Here is a 24,125-nt window from a genome sequence, read left to right as displayed (position 1 = left end):
AAAACGGGTAAATCTGTGTCTGTAGTGCATGTTCAAACCTTAATACCATATTATTAGATTTTTACCCCAGGAGTATATCATTTGTTTGGAAATTCTAGAGAAATGTTTAAATAATGCATTACAATTTACCTAAACCTAGTCGATTTGTAGTTGACTAAAATGTACTGAAGATTTAGGTCGACTAAAATATAACTAAAACAATTCAGATGACTAAAAAACGACTAAAACTAAAATGGCATTTTAGTCAAAAGACTGACTGCTGCCAAAATTACCATTGCCCAAGACCCTGTCTTCTTGTGGTTATTGGTACACCAACCGATTGCATCTGGAGTATTCTGTCCAGTTCTGGTCGCCAGTCCTCAGAAGGGATGTGTTGGAGCTGGAGAGAGTCCAGAGAAGGGCAACTAAACTAATTGGGGGATTGGAGGACCTTAATTATGAAGAGTGTCTGCAATCGCTTGATTTATTCTCCCTGGAGAAGAGACGCCTGAGGGGGGACATGATAGCAATTTATAAATATTTCAATGGGGATCTCAGCATAGAAAAAAAGCTGTTCAGTCGAGGATTGCATGAGGACTCGAGGGCATACAATGCGATTAGAGGAGAAGCGTTTTAAGCTCAGGCAACGCAGGGGGTTCTTTACTGTTAGGGCTACACGATCGTGGAATTCTCTACCACAAGAGGTGGTTTCTGCGGGAAGTATGGCTACTTTCAAAAGACTCTTGGACGTACATCTCAAGGATCAGAACATTCAGGGGTATGAGAGATGATTACGGCCACACACACCTACACAGGTTGAACTGGATGGACTATTGTCTTTATTCAACCTCAACAACTATGTAGCTGTAAAAGGATATTGTACAGTGATTGCATGATCAGGTCTTAACATATATAGACAGATTTTACACATGGATGTAAAATATTAAAGCCCGATCTTTTTGGATAGTGTGGGGACCACGATCAGTTCTTAATTAAGACTGTAATTCCCCTATTTAAGGCTTCCATTTTGTTATTCGAACCATAAAGCTGGTGGAATCCTCTTTTCCTTGGTGCGGTATATGGTGATGGCCCATTAATTCCTGTAAGGTTGTTTCCTTTCCGTCTCTGCGCTGTAATTAAGAGATCTCTTAGCTTGCCTGATATGACGCCGCAAATCCCTGTGGTGTACCGGAGCCGTTTCTCAGTAGTTTGTTGTTTTATTGGCTGTGATAGCTTTGATTCATCGAGTAAACAGTGATTTCTGAGTGCAGCAATCTACGGAAGGTTCAGCGCGCTCTAATTCGCGGTGTAATTACTGTCATCCTACACGTAAATTATTCACATTTGCTGGGAACATTTCAAGGTACCGGACTAACATGCTTATTCAGTGATGTGCGGAGCAGCGGTGCGCAAAGTCATAGCAGCCAATCCCATTTCTGATTACTGTTGTTGGATGAAAGTCTAGCTTTGTTGAGAAAACTATGCGTATAAAAAATTGCTAGGGGTCTTACACTGATGGAAGTTCTACCTCCTTATTTTTGTGATCTTTCAATTGCAGGACTATAAAGTGCAGGCTAAACAATGGCAGAAGCAGAGGTTGCTTTATCAGAATGAATTAAATGCACTGAATGAGAAGAGGAAGGCTCTGCAAGGAAAATGTGACTTTTTCCAGGTATGCTTTCTGCCATGTGAGCTGCCCCGACAGCACTGTTTAACCACTTCTGGACCGGAAGATTTTCCCCCTTAATGACCAGGCCATTTTTGCAATTCGGCACTGCTTTACTTTAAGGCCCCTTTTACACTTGTGCGGCTTGTCCTGCGATTTGGGACTGCAAAATCGCATAACAAGTCGTTCTCCATTATTTGCAATGAGTACCGTTCATATCTGTGCGACTTGAAGCCGCACTGACTTCAGTCCCTGCACTACTTTGGCCCAATTTTAATGCGTTTTGAGGTCCAAAGACATAGGCATTGCTTCAAGCCCAGTCAAAATTGCTGTAATATCGCACAAGTGTGAAAGGGGCCTAACTGACAATTGCGCTGTCGTGCAAAGCTGTACCCTAATAAAATTGATGTCCTTTGGTTTTTTTTTTCACAAATAGAGATTTCTTTTGGTCATATTTGATCACCCCTGCCATTTTTTAAATTTTTTTTTATAGGTTTTATATATTTTTATTTTGTTTAACCACTTGCCGACCGCCGCAAGTAGATATACTGCGGCGGTCAGCCCCTCACAGGCAAAGTGACGTATATAAACCTCACTAGCCTGTGAGGCTCTGGGGAGCGAGCGCGCGCCGCCGGAGGCGCGCTCCCGCGCGGTCACGGACCCCCCCCCCCCCACGCGTGTGCCCGGCGGACCCGATGTCCGCCGGTCACTCTGCGATCGTCGCTGCAGAGGGAGAAAGTCAGGCGGCTAATGTAAACAAGCCGCCTGTCATTCTCCCCTGTGTAGAAACACTGATCATACGGTTCTACTATGTAGGACTGTTGATCATTGTTCCTACAGCTCAAGCCACAGCCAATCAGTTAGAATCACGCCCCTAGGGACACACACAGCCCCTCCCTCTCAAATAAAGTTAACCCCTTCACTACCAGTGTATTTTTACAGCAACAGTGCATATGTATAGCACTGATTACTGCAGTAATGTCACTGGTAACCCCAAAAGTGTCAAAAATGTCAGTTAAGGGTCCGATCTGTCCACCGCAATGTCGCAGTACCGCAAAAAAAATCGCAGATCGCCGCCATTACGTGGTAAAAAAAAAAAATCTTTCCCTTTGTTAGTAAACGCGATAACTTTTGAGCAAACCAATCAAAATACGCTTTTTGCGATTTTTTTTTTTTTTTTTTTTTTTAACATATGTAGCATAAAACAAATTGGCCGAAAATGTTAAAAAATTTTGATTTTTACATTTTTTGGGGGGGGGGAATTTCATATAAAATAAAATGTGAAAAATATTGTTATTTTTGCAAAATTGACGCTCTTTTTTTGTTTATAGCGCATGATCAAAAAATCGCACAGGTGATCAAATACCACCAAAAGAAAGCTCTGTTTGTGGGAAAAAAAGGACGTCAAATTTGTTTAGGTACGGCTTCGCATGACCGCGCAATTGTCCGTTAAAGTCACGCAGTGCCGAATCGCAAAATACCCCCTGGTCAGGAAGGGGGTAAAATCTTCCGGGGCTTAAGTGGTTAAGAAAAGAGCGACCATTCTGAAAAAAAAAAAATATTTTTTACTTTCCGCTATATAACATTCCCAATTAGAAAAAATAAAAATCTAATTTTTTCATCATTTTAGGCCAATTTGTATTCTGCCACATATTTTTGGTAAAAAAAAATTCCAATAAGTGTATATTGAGATACTGATGTATATTGATTGGTTTGTGCAAAAGTTATCGCGTCTACAAATTAGGGGAAAGAATTATGTCCTTTTTATTTTACTAGTAATGGCAGGAATCCGCAATTTTTAGCGGGACTGCGACATTGCGGCAGACAGATCGGCCACCTAACTGACGTTTTTGACACTTTTTTGGGGGGACCAGTGACATTACTACAGTAATCAGTGCTAAATACTGTAATAATGACACTGGCAGGGAAGGGATTAACACCAGGGGCGATCAAAGGGTGAAATGTGACCCTAGGGGGGTGTTTTCAAACTGTGGGGGGGATGTATTTACTGAATGAACACAGAGACCTGTGTTCCTAAATAAGAGGAACACAGGATCCCTGTGTTCATTACTGACAGAACAGAGGTCTGCCGTGTTGAGAACGACAGACCGCCGTTCTGTCTCCACGGGGTGCGATCGCTGGTGCCTGGCGGCAATCGTGGCCACCGGACCCGCTGATTGGCTACCCCTGTGGCGAATGGGCGTGTGCGCCCCCATTCGCGGTCCCGCGAAGCGACGTACAGTTACGTCGTTTTGCGGGACACAGCTGACCTGCCGCAGTATATGTACTGCTGGCGGTCTGCAAGTGGTAGAGGCAGAAAAGGAGGTCATGTGACTTGCAGTTAAAGTGGTTCTTGTGGCGATTATCAGACCCCTGACCTTCTCATCCAACTCGTGACCAAGGACCAGGCAGTCTCACACCCTGCCGTCACTTGCGTAACAATGCCACTCTCAAAGATTCTTCCAGCTTGCGGGACCACAATCTAGATGCCAGCAGACTGAGAGCGATTGTCACCGGGCTATTTAAACAATTAACCCTTTTTCTGCCACCACCTCTACGTTATGATGAGCCCAGAGGACGCTCGTAATTTTAGAAATACCAATTATGACTTTAGAATAATCATCTGTAGCACGCGCTGTCACCGCAGACAGGAGTGCCCAGAAGATTTATCCTATACAGTAGCGCGCTTTAGGAGACAGGTTAGTTGGGGTCAGTTTGCGTTTAAGAGCTTAGAGACAAAATTAACACTTTTCAAAATAAGGTTTAATTATAAAAAAGGTTAAAATTGGTGCAAATAAAAATAATTACAGAAAAATGGGTTACAAAGAAATAGAGACACAATACAGCAATTTAGAAGAATCGATAAAGAATTTGAAACACCCAGGACTTTTGAATGCAAGCGATGTTACTGCTTGATGTTAAAATTGAGAACTGACAAAACCATCTGCTTCTTTCTTTTTCTCTGACCCGCAGGGGGTGTCACCAGAGATCCTTGACCAATAAACCCTGGGGCCATGGGCGGCCCTGAAGCTTAGCAAAATGCCAAGACACCTCCCGCTTAGACAGATTACTAACAGAATTCATATCTCAAAATATGTAATGGTTACATTCTTGAAACTGATATATTCTTGTGCAGTATTGAATTCTATTTTCATAGACACAAAACACAGGTTATCTCCTAATAACCTCTGACCCGTAAGGCATCTGACAGCTAGCTTGTCTTCCCTAGGATCGAACGTGATCATGTTTGATCTTAATTCAATCGGTAATTTATTTGGCATTCAAATATATACTTTTTGTTAATATGTTATGTTCCTATCTGCATTTATAAATTGGGTATAAATTGTTGGATGTAGGTGTTAAATTTTAATTAACAACTGGGCTTGTGAAACTTACAACCCAGCCTGCTGAGACAAGGGTTGCTTCGTTTATGACCCGGCATCTGCCAGGGTCTGTTAGATAAGGCTTTTGTTTGAAGCTTGCATACTGATTAGGATAAGGTGGGGGGCTAATTTAGTTCGAGGGAGAGAGGGGGGAAGGAAAATCTCTGCTGGCTACAGCTTAAACGAAATGGTCGCCTGTGTCACTGGACAACATGAATGCCCGTGATGACAAAATGGGTGTCCCAGCGCACGACACCATTACACCTCCCCCTCTTGTGGGTGCATAGGAGGGGATTGCAATTTCCTTCCTGATGCAACCATCTCCTGCGGCTCGGCTTGACGCGACAAACCATCAGCGTTGCCATGGGTGCTACCTTTCTTATGCTGGATGGTGAAATCGTATTGCTGGAGACTTGAGCTCCACCGAAGTAGTTTGCCATTCTCCCCAGCAACACGATTTAGCCAGCTTAGGGGATTGTGATCCGTGATCACAGTGAAGTGCCATCCATACAGGTACATCTGCAACTTCTGGAGGGCCCACACGATCGCAAGACACTCCTTTTCGATTGTGGCGTATGCTACTTCCCTGGGGAGCAGCCTCCGGCTCAGATAGAGGATGGGATGTTCCTCTCCAGCATTATCCACCTGGCTCAGGACTGCACCCAATCCATATGCAGAGGCATCGGTCTGCACTAGGAAGCGGCGGGTGAAGTCTGGAGCCTGTAGCACAGGGGCGCTGGCCAAGGCCTGAAATGCCCTTTCACACTCTGGTGTCCATGACACCCTCTTGGGCAGTTTCTTTTTGGTTAGGTCAGTCAGGGGTTTTGCCAGGCTACTGTAGTTACAGACAAACTTCCTATAGTAGCCAGCACTTCCCAGGAATGACATAACCTGCTTTTTGGTTTGAGGGGTAGGCCAGGATACAGTTGTAAACCTCAGACATGAAATATGAACAGAGCAAATCCTTCTATAGTGTGTACTTGTCTCAATCCAGGGTACTAAGTGTAATTTTTCTCTGCTGCCCCCTTCCTCTGCTATCGGTATCACTTCTGACAGGTTTTTCTTACCCAAGAGATAAAAAGGTAACGGTGGAGGAATCTTCAGCACACAGCCTGTGATTGGTGAGGGGGAGGGTGGTCCTTTCATTCCAATCAGCCCTCCCTAGCATCTCAGAGTGAAACTTCAGCCCCCTGCTTTATGAAAGCTCAGACAGGCTGTATAAATCCTTCACTTTGAACGGCTGTAGGGAAAAGAGGGCCGCAGAAAAACTGGTATGCGGAAGGATTTGTTTCATCCGTGCGTATCAGTCACTTCGATGGGTATATGCAAGGGTTTACAACCACTTTAACCACTTAAGCTCCAGAAGGTTTTACCCCCTTCTTGACCAGGCTATTTTTTGCGATACGTCACTGCGTTGCTGTAACCAGTTGCCGACCACCTGCCACAGGTTTACTGCGGCAAGGTAGCTCGACTGCGCGAACCGACATAACTGTACGCCGGTCACGCGCAGGGCAAGGGTGTGTGTGCGCCCGCCATCTCCGCGATGTGCTGACTCTGTTCAGAACTGATCAGTCATCAGGTCCAGGCCAATGATTTGAGGAGTGAGGATAAATCTACTCCTAGGAAAGGAAATTCACTTCTGTAAGGGTCCTTTCACACGAATGATCCGATCTGCCGGTCAGTTTTTTCGGCGGACCTGATGGGATCCTCCATGCATCCCTATGGGGCAGCGGATGTCAGCGGATACATGTCCGCTGACACCCGCTTCCATCCGCATCCGATCCTGTCCGTGAAATCCAGACGGATGGAAACCCTATTTCCCATCCTTTGATCGGATGGGATCGGAATGGACAGGCGGTCCGTTCTCATCCGATTCCCCCATAGACAGCGGGTACCTGACAGCTCCGTCTCTGCACACAGAGTGGAGATAGAGTTGTCATCCGCCTGCTCAGTGGGGATCGGCCGATCAATCCCCCGCTGAGCAGAATGGAGTCCACCGGCGGAGGCGGACCGTGTGAAAGGACCCTAAGAGTTCTCATGGGAAAAAGATGTCTCCACTGAAGCTTTATCACCAATCCTTGTTTCCACAACAACCTGAAATTTTCAAAACCCAGTTGTCATAGGGATAGAAAGTGAGGTGAAATCTTCTGAACAGGGGCACAGATGCCTATGCTATCCAAAAAACCTAAAAATTATTCTTTTGGCTTATTCTTATAAAAAGTACCTGGTCCGACTTACAAACAAATTCGACTTTAGAACAAACCTACAGTCCCTATCTTGTTTGTAACCTCGAATGTCTGTATGCAGCAATGATGGTCACTGATGGGCGGCACGGATGGTCACTGATGGGCGGCACGGATGGTCACTGATGGGCACTATTGGGGCTGCATTGCAATAAGGGCACTGATGATCAGTGCCCTGATTTACCTTTTTCATATCTCTCCTCAGAGGAGATGCCGCTGATCGGCTCGCCTCGCCTTACATTCTGTGTGAGGTGAGGAGAGCTAATCAACCGCACTTCCTTGTTTACATGTTGTTGGCTGTGATTAGACACAGCCGATACTTTGTGAGCTGAGCCTATGGTTTGTTGTGTTGGCTGTGGAGTGGCTTGCACAGAGCCCTGACCTTTAACCTTACTGAACACCTTGGAGATGAAATGGAACATCTGTTGCAGGCCAGGTCTTCTCATCCAACATCAGTACCTGACCTCACAAATGTTTTTTTGACAAAATAGGAACAAATTCCCATAGACACACTCCAAAATCTTGTGACGACGTCCTAGAAGAGTGGAGGTTGTTTTTAACCTCTTCAGGTCTGCCCCATAGCAGTTTTATTGCTGCAAATGGGGGGGGGGGGGGGGTAAATCTTCCAGAGGTCAAGTGGTTAAACACAAACAAGGATGGGGTAAGTCAATTTTGCCCATGGTTTTGCAATTGGATGCCCAACTGGGGTGTGATGATTAGTTACCACAAACTAATGATGGGCTTGGATCGTACACGCCAGGAAGCCATACACTACACACCATCAATCATAGGCAGTGTGTGTGTGTGCAGCTGCGGGCCTGGAAAATGCCTCACTGTCTATGATTGGTGGTGTGCAGTGGTTTTTTTCTCCTTAGGTCCCATGCACACAGGGCGTCAGAAAAAAACGAGCTGCAGAGCCACTACAAACGCCAGAAAAAAGCAGCTGTAAAAACGTGCTTTTATTGCTTCTTTCATTGGCATTATTGCACGTTTGGCCACGTCGGCTTCTAGCAGCGTTTTTTTCTGCCTCCATTCATAATCAATGGTTGCCTAGGAGCCGTCATTGATACGGCTTTCAGGCCATTGATTTGAATGGATGATCCGGCTCGTGGTGCGACTTGCGCTCTGAGAATCTTGAGGGGGAACTCCATGCCAAAGTGTTGAAAACAGCGTGGCCCCCCCCCAGGTTCCAAACCAGGCCCTTCGGGTCTGGTATGGATTTTGAGGGGAGTCCCATGCCGAAAAAAAATGGCGTGGGGTCCCCCCCAAAATCCATACCAGACCCTTATCCGATCATGCAGGCCAGGAAAGGGGGAGTCGAGAGCGTCCCCACCCCCCCTGGACCATACCAGGCCACAACGCCCTCAACATGGGGGGTGGGTGCTTTGGGGCAGGGGGAGCTCTGCACCCCCCACCCCAAAGCACCTTGCCCCCATGTTGATGAGGACAAGGGCCTCTTCCCGACAACGCTGGGCGGTGGTTGCGGGGTCTGCGGGCAGGGGGCTTATCGGAATCTGGAAGCCCCCTTTAACAAGGGGGCCCCCCAGATCCTGGACTCCCTCCCTAGGTGAATGGAGTACATTGTACCCCTACCCATTTACCCCATAAAAGGCAGTGTATGTAAATAATGACAAGAGACGTTTTAAGAAGTTTATGAAAAATCTTCATCTGGTCCCCTCAGCTCTGGTCTTCTCCCCTCCGCTCTTCTTCCTCTTGTCTTCTACCCTCTGGTCTTCTTCTTCCTCCGGTCCTCCTCCGACGATGATGTCTCCGGTGATTATGCTGGCTCCAGTCCATGCAGCTTATTCTATAGCCATTAGGGGCGTGGCCTCCCGGTGATGTCACCTGGAGACTCCTCCCCCTTATGTCACAGATGACGTTTATTCTTTCTTCACGGGGAGTGATCGTGGGTGCCTGGCAGAAATCACAGCCACCGGCCCTGTGGATTGGCTTCCCCGCTGGCGAGTGGGCATGCACGCACCCCCAAGATCGCTCCCACGAACCGCCGTACAGGTGCGGCGATTCGCGGGAACCTGCTGATCTGGTTAGCAAGTGGTTATAAGGTTAATTTTTGGAATTAAACGTGTCCTAATGACAACTCCTAAACTGATTGGGAGAGAAGACAGGGGACATAGATTGAGTGCTGGGACGAGGTCATCCAGCGCCCAGGGCAACAATGCCAAACTGCACCCCCCCTTCCCTTAGGGTTAGGGTCAAGGCGCTCCCCCTCCCCCATCTATGCAATAAATCATTGCGCCCCTCCTTCCCACCCCTTGTCCCGACCCTGCTTAGCATAGATAAGACATCCCCTGAAAATAAGCCTTAGTGTGTTTTTTGTAGCAAAAATGAGTAAAAGACCCGGTCTTATTTTCAGGGAAACTCAGTAGCTACAAGAGGATCTGGGCTGTAATTTTGGGATCTCAGTGTGTTTGACTGAAGTGGTTAAACAATAATACAGACATTGCATTACAGGCTAACTGACACCTTTCAATTCTTTCATGAAACAAATGAAATTGGATTTATCTGATGCTATATTTTATTTTGGCATTGCTTGGATGATGGCCAATATAAAATGAGATTTGTGGACATGGAGATACACGAGTATTAGCACTTAGTTGAAATTGTTTTCATTTGTCTTAGAGAGGTCATCAAGGTACCCTCCATTAAAGAGGAGATGGTTAACATTTGAAGAGCACCTGTGCTGTAGTAATAAATGGAAAGATGTGAAGGAGAAGGGTAGGAAAGACAGACAATTTACTTGGATGGATGAATTTTTAAATTGTCACATTTATCTCCGAGCTTTCTGCAGCCCTATACGCTTGCAGGAATCCGTGTAAAAGACGTAAAACGGAGAATATTGAAGGGAGGCAGCAGTTCTGCTTCGTCAGGAAAATGCATTAAAATGCAAATTAAATAAAATAAAGAGGAACTCCAGCCTAATGTCCACTGGGGAGATTATCCTTCATTTTCTTAATTTCATGTCCCATTAGAAAAGGCAACTATAAAGTACTTTCATTTATTAGTGAAGTTCACTCTAGATCTAATCTATGAAAGTTAAATAGCCATATGACAGTTTACTCAGGAGTAAATTGTGCTCTGTATGCGTGTAAAGTTCAAGCAACATATATGCATACAGAATTAATGTAGCTTATTGGTTGTTAGAATGCAGGTGGCCACCGCTGCCTATTGTCTTTTGTTGCTAGGATGCAGGCATCTATTGCAGTCTCTGTTGCTAGGGCGCAGGCGGCTATTGTCACATGGCTTCCTCAGTTGGTAGGACACAGGCGGCCTTTGCTTCCTAACGTCCTCTGTTGCTAGGACACAGGTGGCTCTTGCACCCTAACAGATTACATTTTGTACTGTACACTTACATGGGTACATTGTTCATAAACCGGATCTAAGATTCAGAATTTTCCATTTATTTTTTTCAATTAATTTATTTATTTTAATTTTTTTTAAAGATCTGAACGCAGAGCAAGTTTACTGATCTTTACGCAGATGTGTGCATGGGCCCATAGAACACAATACACCTCTGTTCTGAAACTGATAAAAAAAATACAGTATTTTTTGTAGCCACATGCATGAGCCAATAGGGCTCATTCACATGAGCATTGTTTGCTTGAGACTGATCTGAGGTGCATTGCTTTTCAAAGAGGAGGAAGACAAAAGGCATTACATCGTCCCCCCTCACTGCATGTTTCAACCCCCAAAAGCATGCAACTCCCACCACAACTGCTTGTATTGTATAAGGTCGCAGAGCGTTTGAGGCGTGGCCCCATTCACTTGAATGTACTGCCCACCAGATGTGACGGGGTATAGTTCTTGCTGCATTGCCATGCAAAGCATCATGGGTGCAGCAAATATGAACTCTGGTTGCCTTTGCAGCTTAACAAGGGGAGGGGGTAAATGGTTAGGGGCAGTAAAAACACAGCCTAACCACCTGTTTTTACTACCCCCAACTGCCATGAAAACTTAGCCTTACAGGTATGCAGTGCCCAACGACGTGAAGGGGAACAGAGTCCACTTGGGAGTGTCTGTTTTTTAACAAAAAAAAAATAGAACTTTATAGTTTTGCTCCAGACACATACACTTTAATAAACTTTTGTACCGCCCGTCTCTGTCTCTCATCTCCTCTCATCTGCAGAACCTTTTCCAGTAATTATTCCAGCTGGCTGAGCAGAAGCAGTGGGCGTTTGCCGTTTTCATTTGTCTAATTGGTGCTCGGAGTCTCGTTATTGTGCCCACAATAAGGAATTCAGTGTGTAATTGTGATCTTAGTGTTGTATTTTTTATTTTTTTTCTCTCCTGGCGGTGCAGAAGCAGTCGCAGAGCTATCAGGAGCAGCTCTCGAGCAGGACACAGCTGCAGGATGAGCTCATTACCAATAACCAAAGTGAAATACGAAGATTGAGGTGCCAGCTTGATGCCTCGCAGGAGACAATCAGAAGTGACGGGGTCATCATTGAAAACCTCAAGTCTGCTGTTAAAGAAATCACATTAAGCAGGAACTTGCTGAAAGAGGAAAATCGGCAGCTCTTGCAGGAACTGAGGAATTATCAGATGCGCTGCCAGGTAATGCAGTGATGGAGCGCAGCGTCTGTCAGCAATACATCCAATCAAGTCCTAATGGATCGTGTGTAGGGTCCTATGAAGGGGCTATAAAGTAAATTTACAGCAGTGTCACTATGAAGCCAGCCATAGATTACTTTATGTCTCATCAGGAGAGATGGGGGAAAGATTTACACCTTTTCCTTCATTTAGGTATATGTAAACCCACACCTTGTAAAACAACATATTCAGTTTAAAATAGAAATGAGTAGTAAATGAGTGTGTGTGTGTATATGTATATGTATATATATATATATATATATATATGTGTGTGTGTGTGTATATATATATATATATATGTGTATATACATACATACATACATACATACATACATACATACATACATACATACATACATACATGTGTGTGATGGATAGATAGACTATCTATCTCACGAAAGTAAGTACACTCCTCTCACATTTTTGTAAATATTTTATTATACCTTTACATGTGACAACACTGAAGAAATGACACTTTGCTACAATGTAGTGAGGTATATAGTGAGATATAACAGTGTAAATTTGTTGTACCCTCAAAATAACTCAACACAGCCATTAATGTCTAAACCGCTGGCAACAAAAGTGAGTACACCACTAAGTTAAAATGTCCAAATTGAGTCCAAAGTGTCAACATTTTGTGTGACCACCATTATTTTTCAGCACTACCTTAACCCCATTGGGTATGGAGTTCACCAGAGCTTCACAGGTTGCCACTGGAGTCCTCTTCCACTCCTCCATGATGACATCACGGAGCTGGTGGATGTTAAGGACCTTGCGCTCCTCCTACCTTCGGTTTTGAGGATGCCCCACAGATGCTCAATAGGGTTTAGGTCTAAAGACATGCTTGGCCAGTCCGTCACCCTTACCCTCAGCTTCTTTAGCAAATCAGTGGTAGTCTTGGAAGTGTGTTTGGGGTCGTTCTGTTGGAATACTGCCCTGTGGCCCAGTCTCCGAAGGGAGGGGATCATGCTCTGCTTCAGTATGTCACAGTACATGTAGGCATTCACGATTCCCTCAATGAACTGTAGCTCCCCAGTGCTGGCAACACTCACTCAGCCCTAGACCATGACACTCCCACCATCATGCTTAATTGTAGGCAAGACACACTTATCTTTGCACTCCTCACCTGGTTCCCGCCACACACGCTTGACACCATCTGAACCAAATAAGTTTATCTTGGTCTCCTCAGGCCACAGGACATGGTTCCAGTAATCCATGCGCTTGCCTTGAACAAACGGTTTGTAGGTCTTGTGCATCATACTTGGAAGAGGCTTCCTTCTGGGACGCCAGCCATGCAGTCCAATTTGATGAAGTGTCATATGGCCTGAGCACTGACCAGCTAACCCCCACCCTTCATCCTCTGCAGCAATGCTGGCAGCACTCATACGTCTATATACCAAAGGCAACCTCTGCATACGACGCTGAGCATGTGCACTCAATTTCTATGGTCGACCATGGCGAGGCCTGTTCTGAGTGGAACCTGTCCTGTTAAACCGCTGTATGGTCTTAGCCACCGTGCTGCAGCTCAGTTTCAGGGTCTTTGCAATCTTCTTATAGCCTAGGCCATCTTTATGTAGAGCAACAATTCTTTTTACAGATCCTCAGAGTTCTGTGCCATGTTGAACTTCCAGTGACCAGTATGAGAGAGTGAGAACAATAACACTAAATTTAACATGCCTGCTCCCCATTCATACCTGAGACCTTGTAACACTAACGAGTCACATGACACCGGGGAGGGAAAATGGCTGATTGGGCCCAATTTGGACATTCTCACTTAGGGGTGTACTCCCTTTTGTTGCCAGCGGTTTAGACATTAATGGCTGTGTGTTGAGTTATTTTGAGGGGCCAGCAAATTTACACTGTTATACAAGCTGTACACTCACTACTTTACATTGTAGCAAAGTTTAATTTCTTCAGTGTAGTCACATGAAAAGATATAATAAAATATTAGCTCCATATAGTGTATACAGTGGTGACAGCGGCCGAATGAATCAGTAAATCAAATATTCAGTTTGTTTGGGGTAGCTTGGACCAAACAAATTATTTAAAGTGATAGCAAAGCTGGAGTTAGACTTTAAGGTGACAGATTTGCCCATGTGGCTATAAATGTTGGGGTATGTTCTCAATTCGAACTTTGGAACTCAGTTGGATAAAGAGAGAAATGTTTTCAACATTGTAGAACAAATCCAGCTGATTGTGACTACTACTACTGGCTGAATCCATAGTCTTGAAAGTGATGGTTTGACAGATGTACAAGTTAGTCACTCTCTTCTGTATTTTTTTGGCACTCCAGAAAATCGAAAATGAACTCTCTGAAGCTAAAACTGAACTTCAGGCACATGACAACCTCTGGAGAGCAGCGGAGCTTGATCAAAGCCCGATACACCTAGATGTGGCTCGATATGAGAACTCACAGAGGAATACGTTCAGGTATGGTTTATATCATCATTTGCAAAATTGATTTGATGAAATCTGACTGACTTAAAGTGAACCTGGCAGTTTTTTGAAACTTAAAAAGAAAACTTGTAATAAATGAAATATTTGGGCTGGAGGGAGTAGAAGGTAGCTAAAGCAGACTGCTGCTAATTATCACATATTGATTAGGTTAGAGAAGAGAGGGAGTGGGGGCTAGAGTAAGGGTAGGATTACATAGCAGCTTTAGAAAAGTACTATTAAGGGCAATGATGAGGTGCTATAACCCAATAATAACAAATACCTTTTCAACCTTGATTATTTTAGGGTTCTCTAAAGTTTCTATACAAAGGGCTAGTTTACTGTCCTTCATATTTCAGAGGGACCGAATTGTGGGCAGTGGGAGTAGAAAAGGTCCCAACATTTGTCAAAGTAAACGTTGCCTTAAACTCAATGAGCAGTGGGAGTAAAATAATAATATAGTGCTTGTGGTCCATAAGAAGATGAATAGTGCCCCATCATTGGTGTTTGTGGGAGGAATAGTGCCCCATCATTGGTGTCAGTGGGAGGAATAGTGCCCCATCATTGGTGTCAGTGGGAGGAATAGTGCCCCATCATTGGTGTCAGTGGGAGGAATAGTGCCCCATCATTGGTGTCAGTGGGAGGAATAGTGCCCCATCATTGGTGTCAGTAGGAGGAATAGTGCCCCATCATTGGTGTCAGTGGGAGGAATAGTGCCCCATCATTGGTGTCAATGGGAGGAATAGTGCCCCATCATTGGTGTCAATGGGAGGAATAGTGCCCCATCATTGGTGTCAGTGGGAGGAATAGTGCCCCATCATTGGTATCAGTGAGAAGAATAGTACCCCATCATTGGTATCAGTGGGAGAAATAGTGCCCTGGCATCGGTATCAGTCAGAAGAATAGTGCCCCATTATTGGTATTAGTTGGTGGAATAGTGCCCCATCTTTGGTATTCGTGAGAAGAATAGTGCCCCATCTTTGGTATCAGTGAGAAGAATAGTGCCACATCATTGGTATTAGTGGGAGAAATAGTGCCCTGTTATTGGTATCAGTGGGAGGAATAGTGTCCCATCATTGGTATTAGTGGGAGAAATAGTGCCCTGTCATTGGTATCAGTGGGAGGAATAGTGCCCCATCATTGGTATCAATGAGAGGGAAAGTGCACTATCATTTGTGTCAGTGGCAGGAATTATGCCGCACTCTTGGGATCCAGTGTGAGAAATTATGTCTCCTGAGAAATAATGTCTCGTAGGAGTGGGAGGAATAGTGCCCCAAGGGCCGATGAGGACAAACAAAGGGCATCTGGCCCACAGTTCGCAGTTTGGAGACCACTGGTTTAGATCAATCAAGTCAATGCAGCATGAATTCTGCTTTTGGATTTGCTGCACTTTAAGCATTAGGAAAACTAACTTCCATCATCATTTAGGGATTTTTTTCTGATAAAACATTAAAATGTGAGAAAATTAGTCTTTTAGTTTCCCCTTGTGAACATAAGCAGTTTTCCTGGAGATAATTAAAAGTAAACATTTGCTCGTTATAGAAAATGCATATCCTGCTGGTTCTTCTAGCTGGGCTTATTTAATAAGATGACGAGTAGGGTGCAGCGACCCAGGCGACAACTCAGTTACACCTTTAATTAGTTGTCAGTACAACAATCTGTAATTGATGATTGGTTGCTATAGTGTACTGCACGTTGCTTAATAAATCAGTTGTGTAGCTTGTGCAGATGATTCACAGTAGTGTCATAGATCTTGATCCTGACCTATGAGGTTAGATGATATTGTACTTACCTTACTATACTCTGTTTAGAAACTTGCACAATTAGACAGTCTCAAATTCTGCCGGGTCCACTTTAACATGATCTCTGAGAAATTTTCAAACTAAAGACTAACAACTTTGTCAAACTGCAGTAACCTTGGCTCCGGCTCATGTACATTGGGTAATCCTCTGCCAAATGTTTTTTTGGAACCAGGCTCTAAATATGGGACCTCAATGCTAAATGTTGGGCCTTGACTTCTGGCATGGAACTAAGCCATACAATATGTCATTTAGCAGTTCAATGTGAGAGCCTTTACGTGCCAATTAGGCTCTCCCATAGCATTACAAATTGGGAGGGGGCTTAGTTCCAATGTGGATGGGGTTAGCCGGAATCTAGGCTTTTATGTAAGGTGTGGTTTGATATCCAGGGTTTCCCAGAACCACAAAAGTCTAGCCGAGGATTACCAAATGTACATTTTTAGCAAAGTTTGGTCACGAAAATGTTATTTTTACATGTTTTTATCACCACGGGTTGCAGGAAGGAGGAAAAGGAGTGTGGAGGGCGTGGGGGGAGATGTAGGAGGGGACTCAGGAATGTTTGATAGTAATGTTCAGGAGAGGGGTCCAGAGGGTATAACAGTAGGCAGCAAGTCCAGGAGTGAGGAGCTAGCAGGAATTTTTATTATTTTTTATATATTTTTTTTTTTTCTGAAGACTAGGTGCTGAGGTGTCCATGTACCCGCTGGGGACTAGGTGCTGATGGGCTGTGTAGGAGGATATGAAAAAGGGAGATATGTGTAGCAGAGGAGGAGGGAGTATATCTTAGTGGTTAATAAATGCAGGGGAGGTTACAGGGAGGGTATCCCAGCAGGCAGTAAGTGCAGGAGGGGACTGCAGAGATGGGTTTTCACTGCCAGTAGTATTTCCTCAATGCCGATTCACCCGTACATGCTCTAATGAGCGTGACGCAAGCAAACCGACAATGACAATCTAAATGAAACGCATCCTAAAAAATGTCCACAATAATCCTAATAAAATTTTCACAACACAACAGACACTGAAGTTTAAACAGGAGGCTTGTGTCAGTGGAATTTGGGATAATGGAGGTGAAAAAATAAAAAACCCGAAAATCCAAGCATATTATTGGAAAAGACTGTCATGCAGTCCAGGAACAGTGGTGGTGGCACTGGGGAGGTGCGAGATGGGAAAAGATTGCCAGGGAATGTTTAAGCAGGAAAGAAGCAGTGGAGCTCAGATGATTATATGAGCCAGAGGCAATGGAAATTATACTGATATTTGGCATGGTGCATACAATAAATGTGAGGGATTGTTGCACATATGCTGGAGACTGGATGCTAAGGGGTTTACGCATGTGCCCTGAGTTATTACCAGGGTGGATTTGGTTTAAATCAAGTCACAATTTAAATCCTGATTTAAATCAACTCTGTTTAAATCATAATTTTTAAAGAGCAACTGTCACCTCTGACCCGCTGTTGACTCATCGACAGTCCCATTCACTTAAATGGGACATCTGGTGATGCGGCAGTGACACAACAAGGTGAGGGATGTGGTAGCAGCAGGTGAGTGGATGCCCGCTAACAGGCGCTGCCATGATAAATCTAAATTGACAGATGCTCTTTAAATGTAATGACTTATTTTTGCTGGTAGTTACAATCTTTAATACGGTATTTGCAAAAAAAATGAAGGTTTCCTATTTAGAATAATAAGCTGTCAAGTTAGTAAAACGGCAATATCAGAACTGATTCAATCATACGGTTTGTAGTGTACATAGGTTTGCAAAACAATGGGATAAAGGAATGTTCCTGAACTTTGTTTTATCTCATGGTTACTGTGAAAGTATGTGAATGCAGCAATGCAGTGCATGTTATCTTTGCTTGCAGAGCTTGGATTAATTAAATGAGTTTACCAAAAATTTAAATATTGCAGAATATACAGCCTCATGCTACATAACTAAGCTCCATTTCATGCTGGAATAAATGAAATTATTAATGCATCCTAAATGGAAAACTATCTTTTAGATAGGTTTTTACTTCAAAAGCATTTTGATAAAATACATTTTGATTAACCAAAAAATAAATCAGATTATAATTTTTTTTTTTTTTTTTTTTTTTTTTTTTTTTAATTTTATTTTTCAAATTGATTTTTATCCACCCTGGTTTTTACACATATGATAGAGAACAAAACCCAGATAGTAATTGGACTTAGAATACAGAAGAGGGACACCTAAATTAATATAAATGAATAAAAAGTTTATTACAAATTTAAAAAATTACAGATTAAAATATTCCAAAAAATTGCTGCTTTGTGGGACCCTTGTAAACCACATATGCTTTTCAATTACTGTTATTGTGCTCCAACATAGCCCAAGAGGTTTACTCGTTTCACATTATTTGCTTCTTCAGGACCTTATGTTCTTGGAGGCAAAGAAGAATAGCCTAACTGAAAAAGACATATGCATAATGAATACATACAGTATATTTATACAGATACATTGGAGACTGGATGCTGAGGGTTCAAGCCGCAGATGTGGATTGGGTGCTTGGGGGTTAAGACACATGTTGGCAACTGGCCACCGAAGGTTAACATACAAGTGTAGGGAACTGAGTACCAAGGAGATAATGGACATGGGCTAAGGACTGGGTTCTTGGGGGTTAATGCACAGGGGTTAGTGCACAAGAGATGGGGATGGGCACTAATGGGTTAATGAACATATATATCACTCATCTTGCTGCTTGACTGACCTAGCTGAACCTCAAGTAGGTGTCTGAGCTTTGTGTGCAATGTCTATGGGGAGGACACGGCCAGTCTTCAATATGCAATGTGTGATTGGAGAGTGGCGCATCTCAGTGAGGTACATTCTGTCTGCCTTAGCACTGGGAGGTGAAGAATTTATTTGAACTGGACCTTTTTAGATATTCAGGATGTGCCGAACACCCCCCTGTTCGGTTTGCAGCAGAACTCTCGAACAAGGGAAATGTTCTAACCCAAGACCCATTGAAATCTTTGGGAGCCAAATGGGAAAAATCAAAATGGCTCATTTTAAAGGCTTATAGGCAAGTAATTGGCCATAAAAGGGGTATGGGGGTCTGGGTACTGCCCTGGGGGACATGTATCAATAAAAAAAAAAAAATGTTTTTTTAGGAGCAGTGATTTTAATTATGCTTAGAGTGCAACAATAAAAATGAAAAATTCCTTAAGGCTGGGTTCACACTAGTGCGAATTAAATTTTGATGTGTGTGAACCCAGCTTCAAATATAGTGCCTGGGGGGTCCCCTTAATGTGCCTGTAAAGTGGTGCATCTGTAGCATGCCTAAAACATGCTACAGCAAAAATGACCTTTCTAAAGAAGAAAAAAAAAGAGTCAAATCCCATTTAAAATGACTCATGGTTACAATTGCTGAAACCTGGCTATTGCTAAAATTTTTTATTTAAAAATGGCGTGGGGTTCCCACCAAAATCCATACCAGACCCTTATCCAGACCCTCAACATAGGGGTAGTGGGTGTTTTGGGGCAGGGGGGCTCTGCCTCCCCCCCCCACCCCCTCCCAGAGGAAGCCTGTCCCCATGTTGATGGGGACAAGGGCCTCTTCCTGACAACCCTGGGCTGTGGTTGTGGGGGTCTGGGGGCACGGGGCTTATCAGAATCTGGAAGCCCCCTTTAACAAGGGGGGCCCCAGATCCTGCCCCTCCCCCCTAATGTGAATGGGTATCGGGTACATAGAGCCCATACCCATTCACCAAGTAAGTGTACAAAAATAACAAGAACGTTTTTGACAAATCCTTTATTTTAAAAAAATAAATAAAAAATAGTGTCTCTTGATGTAAATTTAAATCCATCGTCAATCACACCTCCTGCCATATGCCCGCTCCGCTCTTTGACATTTTGCCCCCTTCTGAGATCACGTTGCAGAGCGGGCATACGGCGGGAAGCCTCCCAGGAGGTGAAAGCGTTTTTTAATTTTTAGGTCGGCGGGTGGCGAACACCCTACAATTTCGGGTGTGTGACGAACAAGCAAACGGTCAAATGTTCGGCTGAACCGTTCTCCCATCCCTATTTGATATACACAGTCATACACAAGGGGTCATTTTTGAAGAGGTCAAATCTATCATTTACCTTTTTGTCAGAACTAAATTCCAAGCTTGCTTTATATGAACAGTAAATAAAGCTGTTTAAAAAGAAAAAGTGTCCAACTGTGATTCCTCCTTAACTGCATTTGTCTTTCTGCGACAGGTCCGCTTTAATTATCTCTAATAAAACTTTCACTGTCTTGGAAGATCTGGAGGCATAATGAGATATTTCTACTCTATCCACTTAGTTCACAGTTTAATTAGATTAAAAGTCTGCTTACTGACAAAATTTTGCTGGATGAGAAGCAATTAAATTGGATGCCTGTACCTGCTCGTTGTATTTTATCGGAAAACATGTTGTCTTTTTTTTTCCTTTGTTCCAGCTACAAGGAGTCGAAGCACAAAGAGCAGATTCAGAAAAGGGAAAAGATGTCTCATTGCAACCAAGATGAGGTAACCACAGTGACTTCTTGTACTTGTGCTGCAAGGAAAGGTTGATGTTTACATGCTCACTTCCCAGGTCTATTCAAAGGTTATCCTCTGTTTGACAGATCCTACTAAAAGAATAGCCTGGGGGTTAACACATCAGTGTCTGAAACAGAAATAATACTTGTAGTTGGCTTTGCTTCCCAATATAACTCGCTAAAATATGCTTGTCATTTAGTAAAGATCATCTTAATTTTTTCTTATGGTGCATTACAAGTTGTATCTCCTTTTGCTATTAATGTTTGTGGGGGAGGCACCTTGCCCTGCATGTGGTAGTACCTTTCGCCGTGCACGCGTTCATCGATGCCTGGGACCAGTCAGGAACTGTGGTCATGTGAGAATCTAACATTAAAGCAATTCCCCAAATTAGAGATGAGCTGTGTCACTGTGTGCAGTAAATAAAATTGCAGAGTTTCTCTGAAAATGACTGTTAATGCCACTAGTCACTTGTTGTCTGATATATATTGCAATTCAGTGGGCCACCGCTGAGCCGTGCCCTCTCTACCGGTCCAGCATGCCTCTAACACCTTACTTAAAGTGGCAGAATGGGGTCTCACGATGCACGTAGTGCAGACCTCATGCATGTACTTGTAACTCCTTCGCTCTCGTACCATGTGACCATGTCATGATCTCCATAACATGGGTTCGATCCCAGTTGCTAGTAGAAGTCTCCCCTGTCACCTACACCAGGTATTATTCTTCATGACCGGCTGCTATACACTTGTATGTGCTTTACTGACCCAAGTTCTTTTGATATACCAAAATCACCATGCACCCCTTTGAATAAATTCATACCTGGTTTAGAATAGTTGATGCCACTTTACTTTCAAAGTCTTTCAGCATTACAGTCCATGACAACCATTAAAATTGGAAGAACCCTATTTGGCTGCCCAGGCATACCTTTTAAAAGGCCTCCTAGGTGTTTGGCTGGTCTCTGGATTGCCAGTGCCAGCAGTCGTCCTACACAGTAGTCACAGCATGTCCTGCTTAGAGTGGCCTAAAAAGGAGCCCCAAACCTAGCCTTCCCCCAATATTTTATATCACCAGGGGATAGACTGGATCCAAAAAGCCCAGGGACAGCAGCACACACATTAACTCCCCCCCCCCCCCCCCAGCCTGGGTCAGCCACTAACTAAAGCCAACACTTCTGTAGGCAACCTGCCTACGCTTTTATTTTTCAAATTTAAGCCCCGTACACACGCACAGATTGTTGGTCGTAAATTGTTGGCCAACGTCCGATCTGCCGATTGTAGGCTTGTTAGTATGATGCTTCCGACAACCAACTGCGAATTTTCGGCCGAAAAAAATCTGGTGTGCATGCTATAAAATTTTTGTTGGCCAACAAAGAACGGCCGATTGTTCCTCAAGCTGGATACACACTGTCCAACTTTTGTGGTTAGATTTCCTTCAGATTTACCTTTTCTATGTAGTGCAAGGGCCTGCCAGATTGCATACAAATTGAAAGTGTTTAGGTTTGACCTCATATTATATGGTTTTGGTAAGTCTGAAGGAAAAAGTCTTCAGAAAATCTTATAGTGTGTATGGCCCATTAGTCAGTACAGATTTCGGCAGACAAAAATCAGATGAGCAAGACTGGGCATGCTCTGAGAAGAAAAAACACACTGAAAGTCAACCAGAACATGACATCACTTCTGAAGTTGGTTTTTGTTGGCCAACAAAAGTCCAGTGCAAGTCTAGAGCACATTTCAACCAACAAACAACACTGGACAAAAGTTGGCCGATCAGTTGGCCAACAATCTGTGCGTGTGTACGGGGCTTTAAAGAGAACAAGTTACCACAGAGATTGTGCAGGAACACTTGTTAAGTATCATCTCATTTTCCAATAACTTGCCATGGTGTGGGTACTGGACACAGCAGGCTAAGTAGTCAAACTGAAAAAACAGACTTTTGTGGTTGGTTTTCAAGGTGTTTAGAGACCATGCATCAAATTATCCCTCTTGAAAGTTCTATGTATGCTCCAGCACCTTTAAAGTGAGGGTAAGCCCAAAGTGTTCTTTACAACCTAGGTCAACGCTGTAGGGTCTTCTCTAAATTGCATCTGCCCATGGTGTCTTCTCTGCTTGATCCACCCTGGGGTATTGGGCTGGGCTGGGCTAAGGTCTTTGTCCCAGGTTCAGGCATTTGCACCAGGCTGGGTCTTTGTTCCAGGTGTGTTTTTTTTTCCCCCAGATTGCATCTGCCCCAGTGTCCTTATTCCAGGCCGAGGGCGGGGGGGTTTGCACAGGGCTGGTCTTTGTCCCAAACTGGGCCTGCCCCATGGGGTCTTTGCTTCTGGCTGTGTCTTTCCAAGAATAGATTCATTATATATAAAGTAGAAAAAAAAAATGATAGACTACACAGACTACAACACCACCATAAAACAGTAATTGTCTGGTTTATTCCACCTCACCAAAGGCAATTGAAAAATGTGCTAGCTTATTTTGACATTTTGTAGTTACAATTTTTAGTGTAGGAAAAAGTTCATACTTGTGTGATCTCTGTAAAAGATGGGCATATCATTATTTACTTGCTCTAGTTTTTATAAAGGCATTTGGATTTTTTTTAAATGCTATTGGATTTATTGACCCAATTGGTAATATATCAGAACAGCTGTTCCTTAATGACAGTGGTAGAAAAGTATTTTTGGAGCCAAATGGCTAAATGCACACAATCAAGGAAACGTTTGCTTTTGTTTCTCACTCTTCCATGTTAAATTGGACTCCTGCTGCAGCCTCTTTTAGCGTGCACTCTATAGTCCTCTGAACAGACTAAACAGACAGTCCCAAACCTGATTGTATACGTTTTACAGGGGAATTAAATAAAATTGGACCTGTTGTATACCTTTCCTAATCATTACACAGGCTAAGAAACATTGGTGTGCCTTTATAATGAAAGGTATGTGATACTATGGCCTTGCCCATTAATACAATGACACTGTCCAGTAATATGAATCATATTTTGTACAGAACAGAGTAAAGAGCTCTTTTTGTAGGAACATTAATTGGCATTGGGGGTGCAGGTCAGTCCCACAAACCTTTTTTGTTAGATTTCATCATTAGCATTCCTGCCGCTTTCTTTTTCCTTCACTTTGACAAAGGTCTTCTCTGCAATCAATCAATTTACAGATTACATAGCTGTGCTTGTCCTTTCACCCTGTGTACTTATTGTGTAATTCAACTGTAAATTATGGCCCTGTATTAGGAAACTGTACGGATGACAAAGAAAGAGGTCAACTTCTAGAGAATCTATGCAGCATACAGTATGGCATGCAATTTGCAAAGGCTCCTGTTTACAGGTTTTGAGTGCATACGCTTATTGAAATGACAAAAAATGGTGACGTTAAAGGAGGACACCACATATAGTGAAGAGAAATATCACATGCCCCATGGTAAATGAAAAGAGAAGAACCAAGTGAATGTTAAAATTGTATATTAATTGGGCTGCTTGGGTGAATCATTTCTTAACACCCACTTTTGAC

The 24,125-nt window shown here is 43.5% G+C and overlaps 1 protein-coding gene across 1 annotated transcript in view; it reads left to right on the top strand.

Moving 5' to 3' along the window:
* The window catches only part of DEUP1 (deuterosome assembly protein 1), a 101,596-nt gene that overhangs the window by 26,560 nt on the left and 50,911 nt on the right, over positions 1-24,125 (top strand). The window contains exons 6-9 of the mRNA XM_082245865.1: positions 1,538-1,651; positions 11,589-11,843; positions 14,173-14,309; positions 20,545-20,614. Of these exons, the coding sequence (XP_082101991.1) occupies positions 1,538-1,651; positions 11,589-11,843; positions 14,173-14,309; positions 20,545-20,614 (576 nt within the window). The remainder of the gene's footprint in view (positions 1-1,537; positions 1,652-11,588; positions 11,844-14,172; positions 14,310-20,544; positions 20,615-24,125) is intronic.

Source organism: Pelophylax lessonae (genome assembly GCF_965119305.1).
Source record: "Pelophylax lessonae genome assembly, chromosome: 2".
NCBI classification, from domain to species: Eukaryota; Metazoa; Chordata; class Amphibia; order Anura; family Ranidae; genus Pelophylax; species Pelophylax lessonae.
This window is presented reverse-complemented; position numbering and strand designations above follow the sequence as displayed.